Source organism: Salvelinus fontinalis, chromosome 7 (assembly GCF_029448725.1).
Source record: "Salvelinus fontinalis isolate EN_2023a chromosome 7, ASM2944872v1, whole genome shotgun sequence".
NCBI lineage: Eukaryota > Metazoa > Chordata > Actinopteri > Salmoniformes > Salmonidae > Salvelinus > Salvelinus fontinalis.
In genome coordinates, this window is record NC_074671.1 from 44,074,584 (window position 1) to 44,090,037 (window position 15,454).

At 41.3% G+C, this 15,454-nt stretch overlaps 1 protein-coding gene across 3 annotated transcripts in view; it reads right to left on the reverse strand.

Annotated features, from left to right (window-relative positions):
* Positions 1-15,454, reverse strand: part of LOC129859509 (neural cell adhesion molecule 2-like) — a 441,041-nt gene that overhangs the window by 97,514 nt on the left and 328,073 nt on the right. For all 3 annotated transcript variants that reach the window (XM_055929372.1, XM_055929373.1, XM_055929371.1), the window contains exon 6: positions 2,754-2,871. In XM_055929372.1, coding sequence (XP_055785347.1) covers positions 2,754-2,871 — 118 coding nt within the window. The remainder of the gene's footprint in view (positions 1-2,753; positions 2,872-15,454) is intronic.

A 15,454-nucleotide genomic window follows, 5' to 3' on the forward strand; every position in this document is an offset into this window, starting at 1 on the left:
AATTGTCAGTCAAAATCCTTCCCACAGCCAATACAAAAACGGTTATATTTGGAGCCACTCCAAAGGTTAAATGCATGGCACAGTTCAGACTTATCTTCTGAAAGTTGAAAATGAACTTTGACATATACACAACATTTATGAATTCCTCCCACACAACTGTATTAGCATTTGATAGAGCAGCATATATATGAATGCGCATTTGGGAGACCTAAAGTTTCCCAAATCTCTCCTCAAGTGTCTTTAGCCACTCCACTTATTACATCTATTCCAGCACTAGCATACATGATCGAATTAAAGGCCTGATGATTAGTTGACTAGAAGAATCCGGTGTGCTAGCACGGGAATGTACAAAATAAGGGGAAAGGCTGGGGGTCTTTCGCAAAAGAGAGGATGGGAAACACAGATCTAGAAAGAGAAAAGGGGGTTGTTGTCTTGCTGTGAAGAGGGCAGAACAAGCCATTCATTCACGAAAGCTACCAACAAGTTACAGGTGTAGGATCTGTCACAGATGAGTTTTATGATTTACATAAATTCACTGAAAATCTTCACTAACACACAGTAACAGTATTGCACTTTTCACTTTTGTCCACCTAATCGCCTAACCACCGGACAAGCAACATTATGGATTAAACGCTCAAATCCCGTTGCTGCAGGATTATTTTGCTACGACAATACTGGTCAAATTAAGATCCTACATCTGTAACAGGATAACCGTGTTGTGTTCATTAGGGCATACAATGAATAGTGTTTTAAAGCGTTTTGCAATGGAGGAAACATCTGCATTTCTAATTGGACAAGCCCAAGTGGTTCCTCCTTGTTTCAGACTGTTTTCTTCCATTTGGTGCCTAATGAACACAATCCTGTTATTATAGCTTCTAACACCATGCTAATGAGTGTGTCACTCAGGTTCAGGATGTATGCAACAGCTGTTGTATGAATGAATGAGTGTGTTAGATGTAACATGTTACTGATGCAGGTATGACTAATGTGGCACACTCTAGAAGGACATGTCACAGTGTCAATGCGATGTCATCGTTTACAGTGTCTGTCGACAGCACTGGCTTGTGAAGAGTGTGTGTGTGTGTGTGTGAGTGTGTGTGTGTGTGTGTGTATCATTTAGAACATTGCGACATTGAAGGAGGCACTAGTCTGTAACAGTGATATACAGTTGAAGTCGGAAGTTTACATACACTTAGGTTGGAGTCATTAAAACTTGTTTTTCAACCACTCCACAAATATCTTGTTAACAAACAATAGTTTTGGCAAGTCGGAGGTGTACCTGTGGATGTATTTCAAGGCCTACCTTCAAACTCAGTGCCTCTTTGCCTGACTTCTTGGGAAAATCAAAAGAAATCAGCCAAGACCTCAGAATTTTTTTTTTGGAACTCCACAAGTCTGGTTCATCCTTGGGAGCAATTTCCAAATGCCTGAAGGTACCACGTTCATCTGTACAAACAATAGTACGCAAGTATAAACACGATGGGACCACGCAGCCATCATACCGCTCAGGAAGGAGACACGTTCTGTCTCCTAGAGACGAATGTACATTGGTGCGAAAAGTACAAATCAGTCCCAGAACAACAGCAAAGGACCTTGGGAAGATGCTGGAGGAAACAGGTACAAAAGTATCTATATCCACAGTAAAACGAGTCCTATATCGACATAACATGAAAGGCCGCTCAGCAAGGAAGAAACCACTGCTCCAAAACCGCCATAAAAAAGCCAGACTACGGATTGCAACTGCACATGGGGACAAAGATCGTACTTTTTGGAGAAATGTCCTCTAGTCTGATGAAACAAAAATAGAACTGTGTGGCCATAATGACCATCGTTATGTTTGGAGGAAAAAGGGGGAAGCTTGCAAGCCGATGAACACCATCCCAACCGTGAAGCACAGGGGTGGCAGCATCATGTTGTGGGAGTGCTTTGCTGCAGGAGGGACTGATGCACTTCACAAAATAGATGGCATCATGAGGTAGGAAAATGATGTGGATATATTGAAGCAACATCTCAAGACATCAGTCAGGAAGTTAAAGCTTGGGTCTTCCAAATGGACAATGACCCCAAGCATACTTCCAAAGTTGTGGCAAAATGGCTTAAGGACAACAAAGTCAAGGTATTGGAGTGGCCATCACAAAGCCCTGACCTCAATCCTATAGAAAATGTGTGGGCAGAACTGAAAAAGCGTGTGCGAACAAGAAGGCCTACAAACCTGAATCAGTTACACCAGCTCTGTCAGGAGGAAAGGGCCAAAATTCATCCAACTTATTGTTGGAAGCTTGTGGAAGGCTACCTGAAACGTTTGACCCAAGTTAAACAATTTAAAGGCAATGCTACCACATACTAATTGAGTGTATGTAAACTTCTGACCCACTGGGAATGAATTTGGCTAAGGTGTATGTAAACTTCCGACTTCAACTGTATAAACCAGACTACATTTGGTGACATCGCCATAATATGAATCAAAACACACCCCAAATGTGGTTGAGCTAGTGGTCTGGTTGGCTAATAGTTTTGTCAACGAATGGGTGGATTGCATTTGGTTTGCCAAGCCACAAGCGTATGAAGAAGTTTAGATGTATGAATAGGACACATTAATCATGTATATTAGGTCACAAGGTTCCAAATCGTTTTGCAGTGTAAAACGAAAACAAGGGTTTCTTATTGAAGTTCAGGTAATGCCTACTCTGTGTTCTTCCGTTTTGTGATTAATGAACACAACCATGACGTAGTGTGTAGGGGGCTAACTGTACCTGTGCCAGGTGACCTCGGGGTTGGGGGATCCTGATGTGATGCAGGTGAAAGTCACTGACTCCTGGTAATCTGCTGTGGCATTGAATGACTGCTGTAGTACCGACAGCACAGGAGGAACTATAGGAACAAGACAAAGATGACAGTTAGTGGTGAGAACGTCATCAAATTACACATATGAGAGCAAAACAATGGCAGTAAAACAATATGCACACAGGCAACTAGCATTGTCATCTTCCCCACCCCATCTTCAAATGAAGATTGTTGTGACTTAACTAGACAGATCAACACGAATGTCGGCCGTGCACAGTGGTTGTGCAGAGAGTGGTCGTGCTATTGCTTCTGACCATAGAATATCAGCCATTTTTTTCAAATTTCCAAACGATTCTACATGTTAATTCGCCACCGTTTATCATGAGCAAGTGATTTACTGTGCCCGGTCAATGCTTGTGTTGGACTGTCTTGTCCTTAGAAGGGAAATGGGTACACTGTAATGTCACTCTGCAGTCTTCCAAGGGACAGGTAGGCAGGTAATCATGCTAGCAATGGTAGTTAGCATTTAGCCTATCATCTTAGCTAGTTAACCAGGCTAACATTGAGCTAGCATTTAGCCTGTCATCCTAGCCTAGCTGGTTAACCAGGCTAATAGTGTTAGCCAGCATGTAGCAAATCAATCAAGCCTAGCTAGTTAACCAGGCTAACAGTGGTAGATTGCATTTACCCTGTCATCCTAGACCTAGCTGGTTAGCCTGGTTGACAGCAGTAGCTAGCACTAGGCCTGTCGTACTAAACCTAATTGGTTAGCCTATATGAAAGCAGTAGGTGTATTCTTGTTATTACTTGTTAAACAAAATCTCGTTCTCTAAGCATTTGTATTATATACATATATATATATATATATATATATATATACACATATATATATATATATATATATATAAAATAGCATAACTAAGTATTTTAATTATTTTATATAGTCAATATTGCTCATCTTTATCAAGGGACCCCACTGTATATGAATATCAAAACTTTCCAAGCTTCAGGCTATTGAAACGGCCAAGCAATATCAATTGCATGTGTTTTATTCAGTACTACTGTGCCACAGGTTGCGCTGAGACAGAATTTCTCTCTCTCTCTCTCTCTCTCTCTCAGACAAGATTACCATTGATTTGCTTGCCAATCGAATACCACTCTCTCAAGTCCCTGATCCAATACAGTCCATTCCCACATCAGTGAGCCTCATTGAAAACAGCTCAGTTAATGGGAGACCCATACTAGGCACAGAGACAGCAACATGCTAAGTAGCAGAGATAATAAATGTTTAATCTCCTTTATCATTTCAATTTCAAAGACTTGGAGAAGAAGAAAGGTTGAGAGATATATGTGGGGGAAACACATGCTCCCTTGTGCACACAAACATACGGTAATAGACACAAGTGCCCAGAAACACACACATATGCATACACACACGCACATATAATTGAACTAGTTCATTTTTTGATCATACAGTGTAATTGACTGTAATCAATCGCAAAAAAAAATGTGGGAAAAATCGACCTAAATCAAACTTATTTCTGAAGGTCGTCTGAACAATGATGAGTTTGAAAAGGCTACAGCTCCATTTTGTATTTAAAAGTTGTTTCAATTGGAAAGGGTGAGGTAAAAGCAGGTGTAGCCGAAGGGTTTCAGCCTAAAATGACTCAGCCTCTTCCCTGGCGACCTTTTCTTTTCAGCCAGCCAATCAGAAGAGGAGTAGGACACTCTGCTGAGTTGACCCCTATCCACCAGCCAATCAGCGGGAGGCCAGCCCTTAATGATAACGCCGGAGTCTGAGAGGGAAGGGTACGCTAGGCTAGCCACACTGTCTGCATGATAATGTCAATGCTAATACTAATCAAAAACATCTGAGCCGTATCGCGGTTTACTCCATTTTAGACCAACTCTGTACTGACTGACACACTGACTGATGTAATTATTCCCCCCTCAACTAAACTTATAAATATGTTTTTACACAACTATTTGGTTGAATCTATAGTTTCATATATAATTCTGAGGCTTTGGGAAAATGATACCCACTTTGGGACAAGCTGTGTTACAGAGTGAGTAAAACACACAAATGACTACACATATTTATGTTACTTAGGGCCTTACTTTGGGTGTTTCTTTCTTTAGTGTTTCACTTATGGTCTCCTAAGGTCTAGTTCACTTCTTAAGGCACGTGTAACTATACTTCAAATTCCATTAGGGCCACATATACAGTGGGGCAATAAAGTATTTAGTCAGCCACCAAAAGTTCTCCCACTTAAAAATATGAGAGAGGCCTGTAATTTTCATCATAGGTACACTTCAACTATGACAGACAAAATGAGAAAAAAAATCCAGAAAATCACATTGTAGGATTTTTAATGAATTCATTTGCAAATTATGGTGGAAAATAAGTATTTGGTCACCTACAAACAAGCAAGATTTCTGGCTCTCACAGACCTGTAACTTCTTCTTTAAGAGGCTCCTCTGTCCTCCACTCGTTACCTGTATTAATGGCACCTGTTTGAGCTTGTTATCAGTATAAAAGACACCTGTCCACAACCTCAAACAGTCACACTCCAAACTCCACTATGGCCAAGACCAAAGAGCTGTCAAAGGACACCAAAAAGAAAAAATTGTAGACCTGCACCAGGCTGGGAAGACTGAATCTGCAATAGGTAAGCAGCTTGGTTTGAAGAAATCAACTGTGGGAGCAATTATTAGGAAATGGAAGACATACAAGACCACTGATAATCTCCCTCGATCTGGGGCTCCACGCAAGATCTCACCACGTGGGGTAAAAATGATCACAAGTACGGTGAGCAAAATTCCAGAACCACACGGGTAGAGCTAGTGAATGACCTGCAGAGAGCTGGTACCAAAGTAACAAAGCCTACCATCAGTCACACACTACGCCGCCAGGGACTCAAATCCTGCAGTGCCAGACGTGTCCCCCTGCTTAAGCCAGTACATGTCCAGGCCCGTCTGAAGTTTGCTAGAGAGCATTTGGATGATGCAGAAGAAGATTGGGAGAATGTCATATGGTCAGATGAAACCAAAATAGAACTTTATGGTAAAAACCCAACTCGTCGTGTTTGGAGGACAAAGAATGCTGAGTTGCATCCAAAGAACACCAAACCTACTGTGAAGCATGGGGGTGGAAACATCATGTTTTGGGGCTGTTTTTCTGCAAAGGGACCAGGACGACTGATCCGTGTAAAGGAAAGAATGAATGGGGCCATGTATCGTGAGATTTTGAGTGAAAACCTCCTTCCATCAGTAAGGGCATTGAAGATGAAACGTGTCTGGGTCTTTCAGCATGACAATGATCCCAAACATACCGCCCGGGCAACGAAGGAGTGGCTTCGTAAGAAGCATTTCAAGGTCCTGGAGTGGCCTAGCCAGCCTCCAGATCTCAACCCCATAGAAAATCTTTGGAGGGAGTTGAAAGTCCGTGTTGCCCAGCAACAGCCCCAAAACATCACTGCTCTAGAGGAGATCTGCATGGAGGAATGGGCCAAAATACCAGCAACAGTGTGTGAAAACCTTGTGAAGACTTACAGAAAACGTTTGACCTCTGTCATTGCCAACAAGGGGTATATAACAAAGTATTGAGATAAACTTTTGTTATTGACCAAATACTTATTTTCCACCATAATTTGCTAATAAATTAATTAAAAATCCTACAATGTGATTTTCTGGATTTTTTTTTCTCATTTTGTCTGTCATAGTTGAAGTGTACCTATGATGGATATTACAGGCCTCTCTCATCTTTTTAAGTGGGAGAACTTGCACAATTGGTGGCTGACTAAATACTTTTTTTACCCCACTGTAGTATCTATGCTTCTATAGAGGGCCTTACTTTGGGCTCTTTAGTGGGGTTTCCTTCCCTCCATTCTACTTAGTGTTCCGCTCGTTAGGACTCTTAGGTTAGTCTTTCCCTATTTCCTCCCTTTTAGAAAGTTCCCACTGGGCACATTACATAATTTCAAAGTGGAACATTTTTTACATTGTATTTTTTATTTAACCTTTATTTAACGAGACAAGTCAGTTAAGAACAAATTCTTATTTACAATGATGGCCTACCAAAAGGCAAAAGGCCTCCTGCAGGGACAGGGGCCTGGGATTAAAAATAAAAAATAAATAAAATATAAATATAGGACAAAACACACATAATAACAAGAGAGACAACACTACATAAAGAGAGACCTAAGACAACAGCATAACAAGGCAGCAACACATGACAACACAGCATGGTAGCAACACAACATAACAACAACATGGTAGCAACACAAAACACGGTACAAACATTATTGGGCACAGACAACAGCACAAAGGGCAAGAAGGTAGAGACAACAATACATCACACAAAGCAGCCACAACTGTCAGTAACAGTGTCCATGATTGAGTCTTTTCTTTGAATGAAGAGATTGAGATAAAACTATCCAGTTCGAGTGTTTGTTGCAGCTCGTTCCAGTCGCTAGTTGCAGCGAACTGAAAAGAGGAGCGACCCAAGCATGTGTGTGCTTTGGGGACCTTTAACCTGTTTGGGCTGCAGGGGCAGTATTGAGTAGCCGGATAAAAGGTGCCCATTTCAAACGGCCTCGTACTCAATTCTTGCTCGTACAATATGCATATTATTATTACTATTGGATAGAAAACACTCCCTAGTTTCTAAAACCGTTTGAATTATATCTGTGAGTAAAACAGAACTCATTTTGCAGCAAACTTCCTGACAGGAAGTGGAAAATCTGAAATCGATGCTCTGTTCTAGGGCCTGCCTATAAATGTCCACGATATATATCAGTATACATGCACTTCATACGTCTTCCACTAGATGTCGACAGGCAGTGAGAGAAGAAATTGAGTGTATAACTTGATCTGGGGTCGAATAAATGCTCTTTGTATGACGTGTCACCAGTTTCCTGTTTTCTGGAGAGCGCGTGAAGGGACCTGGTTTTGCCTTCTGTACAGCTGTCGTTATAGACAACTAATATCTCCGGCTTTGATTTTATTTGATACATGTGACAATATCATCGTAAAGTATGTTTTTTCAATATAGTTTTATTAGATGATTGAAAATTTTCGGGACGTTAGGCGTGTTTTGCGTTGTCTGCGTTTGTTCACGAAGGAGAGCTTAGCGCCACTTTGCTAGCTTTCCGTGCTAATTGACTGGAGAAGAGGACATTCTAAATCCAAACAACGATTGTTCCCGACAAAGGACCCCTTGTACAACATTCTATTGAAAGAACATCAAAAGTAGGACCCATTTTATGATGTTATTTCATATATCTGTCGAACATGTTGTACTAGTAGTTTGCGCCCAGGTTTTGGGCAGGCTCTCGCCATAACGTAAACTGCATATCATAATGAAGTTACTTTTTAGAATTCTAACACGGCGATTGCATTAAGAACTAGTATATCTATCATTTCCTATACAACATGTATTTTTTTGTTATGTTTATGAATAGTTATTTGGTCAGAATATGTGAGTGCCAGAAAAATATCCGGACGTTGTGGGAAAAAGATGCTACGTTAGCACAATGTATAACCACTGATTTCAGATCTAAATATACACATTTTCGAACAAAACATAAGTGTATGTATAACCTGATGTTATAGGACTGTCATCTGATGAAGCTTATATCAAGGTTAGTCAAAAATTATATATCTTTTGCTGGTTTGTTACGATCGCTAACTTTTGCTGCTGGGGAATGGCTTGTGTTTCTGGCTATTGTGGTAAGCTAATATAATGCATTATTGTGTTTTCGCTGTAAAACACTTAAGAAATCGGAAATATTGGCTGGAATCACAAGATGCCTGTCTTTCATTTGCTGTACACCATGTATTTTTCAGAAATGTTTTATGATGAGTATTTAGGTATTTGACGTTGGTGTCTGTAATTACTCTGGCTGCTTCGGTGCCATTTCTGACGGTAGCTGCAATGTAAAACTGATTTATAGCTCAAATATGCACATTTTTCAAATAAAACATAGATTTATTGAATAACATGTTATAAGACTGTCATCTGATGAAGTTGTTTCTTGGTTAGTTTGGTTGGTTCTTGGTTAGTTAGGTTGGTTTTGTGCATGCTACCTGTGCTGTGAAAAATGTCTGTCCTTTTTTGTATTTGGTGGTGAGCTAACTTAAATATACGTGGTGTTTTCGCTGTAAAACATTTTAAAAATCGGACATGTTGGCTGGATTCACAAGATGTTTATCTTTCAAATGCTGTCTTGGACTTGTTAATGTGTGAAAGTTAAATATTTCTAAAAAATATATTTTGAATTTCGCGCCCTGCACTTGAAGTGGCTGTTGTCATATTGTGCCCGGCTTTGGGCTTGCAGCCAGAAGAAGTTAACCGAATGTGACTGGCAGAATGGGTATTGCATGTGGAGGGCTGCAGTAGATATATCAGATAGGGGGGTGTGAGGCCTAAGAGGGGTTTATAAATAAGCATCAACCAGTGGGTGTTGCGATGGTTATAAAGAAATGACCAGTTTATACTCCTCTGTAGAGTTCAGTGATGTGTCGAATAAGGAGCATTGGTGGCAAATCTGATGGACGAATGGTAAAGAACATCTAGTCGCTCGAGAGCACCCTTACCTGCCAATCTAAAAAGTATGTCTCTAGCATGTGTAGGATGGTCATCTGAATCTGGGTTAGTTTGGCAGCTGGGGTGAAAGAGGAGCGCTTATTATAGAGGAAACCAAGTCTGGATTTAACTTTAGCCTGCAGCTCTGATATGTGCTGAGAGAAGGACAGTGCACCGTCTAGCCATACTCCCAAGTACTTGTATGATGCGACTACCTCAAGATCTAACCCCTCAGAGGTAGCAATAACACCTGTGGGAGGAGGGGCATTCCTCAAACCAAGCCACATGACCTTCGTTTTTGAGGTGTTTAGAACAAGGTTAAGGGTAGAGAAAGCTTGTTGGACACTAAGAAATCTTTGTTGTAGAGCATTTAACGCAACATCCGGGGAGGAGCCAGCTGAGTATAAGACTGTATCATCTGCATATATATGGATGAGAGATTCTTACTGCCTGAGCTATGTTGTTGATGTAAAATGAGAAGAGCATGGGGTCTAGGATCGAGCCTTGGGGTACGCACTTGGTGACAGGCAGTTGCTGAGAGGGAAGATGTTTTTACTTTATACACAGCACGCTTTGAGAGAGGTAGTTAGCAAACCAGCACAAAGACCCCTCAGAGACACCAATACTCATTAGCTGGCCCACACGAATGGAATGGTCTAACGTATCAAATCAAAATAGGTTTGCCAGTTCTTGCTGTGAGATGTTATCCCACTCTTCCACCAAGGCACCTGCAAGTTCCCGGACATTTCTGGGGGGAAATGGCCCTAGCCCTCACCCTCCGATCCAACAGGACCCAGACGTGTTCAATGGGATTGAGATCCGGGCTCTTCACTGGCCATGGCAGAACACTGACATTCCTGTCTTGCAGGAAATCACGCACAGTACGAGCAGTATGGTTGGTGGCATTGTCATGCTGGAGGGTCAGGTCAGGATGAGCCTGCAGGAAGGGTACCACATGAGGGAGGTGGATGTCTTCCCTGTAACGCACAGTGTTGAGATTGCCTGCAATGACAACAAGCTCAGTCCGTGATGCTGTGACAGACCGCCCCAGACCATGACGGACCCTCCACCTCCAAATTGATCCCGCTCCAGAGTACAGTCCTCGGTGTAACACTCATTCCTCCAAAAATAAACGTGAATCCAACCATCACCCCTGGTGAGACAAAACCGCGACTCGTCAGTGAAGAGCACTTTTTGCCAGTCCTGTTTGGTCCAGCGATGGTGGGTTTGTGCCCATAGGTGACGTTGTTGCCGGTGATGTCTAGTGAGGACCTGCCTTACAACAGGCCTAAAAGCCCTGAGTCCAGCCTCTCACAGCCTAATGCGAACAGTCTTAGCACTGATGGAGGGATTGTGCGTTCCTGGTGTAACTCGGGCAGTTGTTGTTGCCATCCTGTACCTGTCCCGCAGGTGTGATGTTCAGATGTACCGATCCTGTTCAGGTGTTGTTACACGTGGTCTGCCACTGCGAGGATGATCAGCTGTCCGTCCTGTCTCCCTGTAGCGCTGTCTTAGGCGTCTCACAGTACGGACATTGCAATTTATTGCCCTGGCCACATCTGCAGTCCTCATGCCTCCTTGCAGCATGCCTAAGGCACGCTCACACAGATGAGCAGGGACCCTGGGCATCTGTCTTTTGGTGTTTTGTCAGTCATTAGAAAGGCCTCTTTAGTGTCCTAAGTTTTCATAACTGTGACCTTGGTTGCCTACAGTCTGTAAGCTGTTAGTGTCTTAACTACCGTTCCACAGGTGCATGTTCATTAACTGTTTATGGTTCATTGAACAAGCATGGGAAACGGGGTTTAAACCCTTTACAATGAAGATCTGTGAAGTTATTTGGATTTTAGCGAATTATCTTTGAAAGACAGGGTCCTGAAAAAGGGACATTTTGAAAAAGGGACAGGGTCCTGAAAAAGGGACAAGTAATATTTCATGATGAAACGCTTTGGATAAATCTAAAAAGATACCAAGAGCATATTCATTGTTTCTAAGGGCTTTAACGATTTTATCCACAAGTTGCAAAAGAGGCATATCTGTGGAGTCCTTTTATGAAAACCATATTGGTGCTCATATGGAATATAGAATACCGTGTTGATTTAAATGTTTCAACATTCTCTTACACACAAATCTTTGTAGGATTTTAAAAAAACATGATAGTACTAATACTGGGCGAAAATTTGTAAAATATCTTGGATCCACAGATTTATAGAGGGGGTTAACTTTGACAATTTTCTTATCTTTAGGAACAATACCAGTTTGCACAGATTTGGTAAAGATATATGTTACAGGCTCAGTGATCGAGGAAGCCACTGATTTCACCAAAGAGACACCAATCTCATCATGACCTGCTGCTGATATCTACCAACTACCTCCATCACCTCCATTACACCAGAAGGATCAAACTGAACCAGAGAAAGGAAATGTCCCTTAATGTAATCCAAGGGATTTCCATCAGTTTTCTCTTTTTGGGGGGACTGAGAGGAACCCACATTCACAAGAAAGTTATTTAATTGACATTAAATAACATCAGGATCACTATAGATCTTAAAAAAAAAAAAAAAAAAAAAGAAATGGAGGGACTTATTCAAGAAAAATCAAGTGTAATATATATGTATATATATATATATATATATAAATATATATATATTTTTTAAAGTGAACTAGATGGAATATGGGAAAAAATGTACCCAATATATTTTTTATCTTCATAGGAACATAGAAATGAATGTATGGAATCACCTTTTTCTCCAAAATATCGCAATTTTTAAAACAAGCAATATAAAGCTGGTTGCAATTTCAATTTAATGCAACAGAAAAGACAGAACAAATATTAGAACAAATATTGTGTTTAAACTCAATATACTAATACACTTTTTTATATTTAAAAGTTAGGGGTTCTCTAAACCAGCTTCATGAGGTAGTCACCCGGAATGCATTTAATTTAACAGGTGAGCCTTGTTAAGTCAATTTGTTGAATATCTTTCCTTCTTAATGCAATTGAGTCAATCAGTTGTGTTGTGACAAGGTAGGGTGGTATATAGAAGATAGCCCTTTTTTGGTAAAAGACCAAGTCCATATTATGGCAAGAACAGCTCAAATTAGCAAAGAGAAACAACAGTCCATCATTACTTTAAGACATGAAGGTCAGTCAATGTGGAACATTTCAAGAACTTTGAAAGTTTCTTTAAGTGCAGTCGCAAAAACCATCAAGTGCTATGATGAAACTGGCTCTCATCAGGAACGCCACAGGAAAGGAAGACCCAGAGTTATCTCTGCTGCAGAGGATAAGTTCAGTAGAGTTACCAGCCTCAGAAATTGCAGTCCAAACAAATGCTTCACAGAGTTCAAGCAACAGACACATCTCAACATCAACTGTTCAGAGGAGACTGCATGAATCAGGCCTTCATGGTCAAATTGCTGCAGAGAAACCACTACTAAGGGGCATCAATATTAAGAAGAAACTTGCCTTGGCCAAGAAACAATGGACATTAGAGCAATGGACATTAGACCGGTGGAAATCAGTCCTTTGGTCTGATGAGTACAAATTTGAAATTTTTGGTTCCAACCGCCATGTCTTTGTGAGAAGCAGAGTGGGTAAACGGATGATCTCTGCATGTATGGTTCCCACCGTGAAGCATGGAGGGGGTGGTGTGATGTGTGGGGGTGCTTTAATTTAGAATTTATTTAGAATTATAGAATTTATTTAGAATTAAAGGCACACTTAACCAGCATGGCTACCACAGCATTCTGCAGCAATACGCCATCCCATCTGCTTTTGCGCTTAGCGGGACTAACATTTGTTTTTCAACAGGACAATGACCCAACACACGTCCAGGCAGGGTAAGAGCTATTTTACCAAGGAGAGGGATAGAGTGCTGCATCAGATGACCTAGCCTTCACAATCACCCGACCTCAACCCAATTGAGATGGTTTGGGATGAGTTGGACCGCAGAGTGAAGGAAAAGCAGCCAACAAGTGCTTAGCATATGTGGAAACTCCTTCAAGACTATTGGAAAACATTCAGGTGAATCTGGTTGAGAGAATGCCAAGATTGTGCAAAGCTGTCATCAAGGCAACGGATGGCTACTTTGAAGAATCTCAAATATAAAATATATTTTGAGTTGTTAAACACTTTTTTGGTTACTGCATGATTCCACGTGTTATTTCATAGTTTTGATGTCTTCAATATTATTCTACAATGCAGAAAATAGTAAAAAGAAAGAAAAACCCTTGAATGAGTAGGTGTGTCCAAATGTTTGACTGGTATATGGGGGATTGGAAATTATGCAGACAATTACACTGATAGAATCCACAATGTATCTGCAATATTAAAGCTGATCTCCCCCTAAAAAATAATTAAAAAATAATACTAAATAAATCAGTTGATGACTCTTTTTAAATCCAATCTATTTTCCACGTCAGAATAAGTTGAAAAATTACATTGAACAATGTTGATTCAAGCAGTTTGTGCCCAGTGGGTTACTTCAGAGTTTTTCCTTATCTCAGTCGGACACACTATAGTGATGCTGCAGTGGACTGTTCCATCTCCGTAGCCGGATGGCGGGTGCCATGTTGCCGGGTGGATAATAGGATTCACCTCATTGAGCAAGCTTATTGGATCTTCCTCACAACTATAAGTGGTGCTCTAAATTGAACGCAATCCGTGTTTTTTTCCCCCACCGAGTGCGTTTATTACATTAGGTGGGAAGAGCAAGATAGCCGAGACAATATTGTGGGCGCTCATGCATAACCGGTGCTTATAGCTCGCGAGAGATCACATTTCAATCACTCCCGAAACACTCTCAGGTGGCTTGCATTCCTGGCTTCACTGGGGCCTTCCTGAGGACACATTAGAGAATGAAAATGACAACCTTTTGCTTTTTGGGCTACAAAGCCCCGAGCTGGCGCTAATTGAAATCTTCAATCACAGAAATAGTGCGACAATAGAGGAAGTCAAAGGAGCGGTGGCAGCAGCTCCTTTGATCATTAAGTAGCTCTTATAATGAGCCTGTCTTGATCGGTGAGTCTGTTCTTCCTCTCAAACTAAGCCGATCTGAGGTGAATGCTCAGTTCTTATGTTCAACACAGCACAATTTAGTGACTCTACAGTTCTACCAGCTGGAGTCACTGCCTTTGTAGCAGTGGTGGTTCAAAACTACACTTGCGTGATGAGTAACCTTGCTTGAGACCTGATGGACAGCTTCAAACCATTGTCCATCACACTTCCAAAATGGCTCATAATAATGTTTGGAACAGAGCAAAGGGAATGGCATCAAACACAAGGAAACCACGTGTTTGACGTGTTTGATACCATTGCACTAATTCTGCTCAAGCCATTACCACGAGCCCATTCTCTCCAATTAAGGTGCCCCCAACCTCTTGTGACCTACACAATTAGCAAGATTAATTCTGAATCAATGACTCGATTCTTACACACCAGGTATGATTATTTTCGTATCAATAACTCAAAAGAGAACCTGAATTGAATCAGATTAGAGAAAAATACATTTTCCATCACTATTGACAATTTAATCCCTGCCACCGGAGAAAGAAGTTCCTTCTTTGTGTGAGACCAAGTGTGTCTGGACCAATAAGCGTTTCATTTTGCCCCTGGTCCTGGGGTGCGATTGTTTGGGAGCTGGCAACCCTGTACCTGTGTCAGTGCTGTGACTGTGGAGTGTAGGAGGGGAGAATGATTCTGTCTCACTAGGTGACTCTATTTTCACCCTGAGAGGAGCAACAATTCTGTATGCCACTGATCGATACACCCCAGTGCCTGGCCTAAGAGAGCCTTTACACTGTGGCTCCGTAAGGGGCTTTTCATCCTTAACATCACTGCTGTATGGCTGCTATTGTAGAAGGGACCACTGTATATGGTTGGATAGGCTTTTGATATGTATAAAACGAGAGCAGGTAGCCGTACTGTATGCTACGCTAGTTTTCATAAGTCTGTTCTGAGATCAGGCCCAGCTGCTACAGTTAAAGGAAAAATATGTCTGGGTAGGGTTTTAATGATTCTGATTTGTTTAGCTTTGTTCCTTCAGAGAACCAAAGTTACATATATAACTGAACGTTTTGGCTATG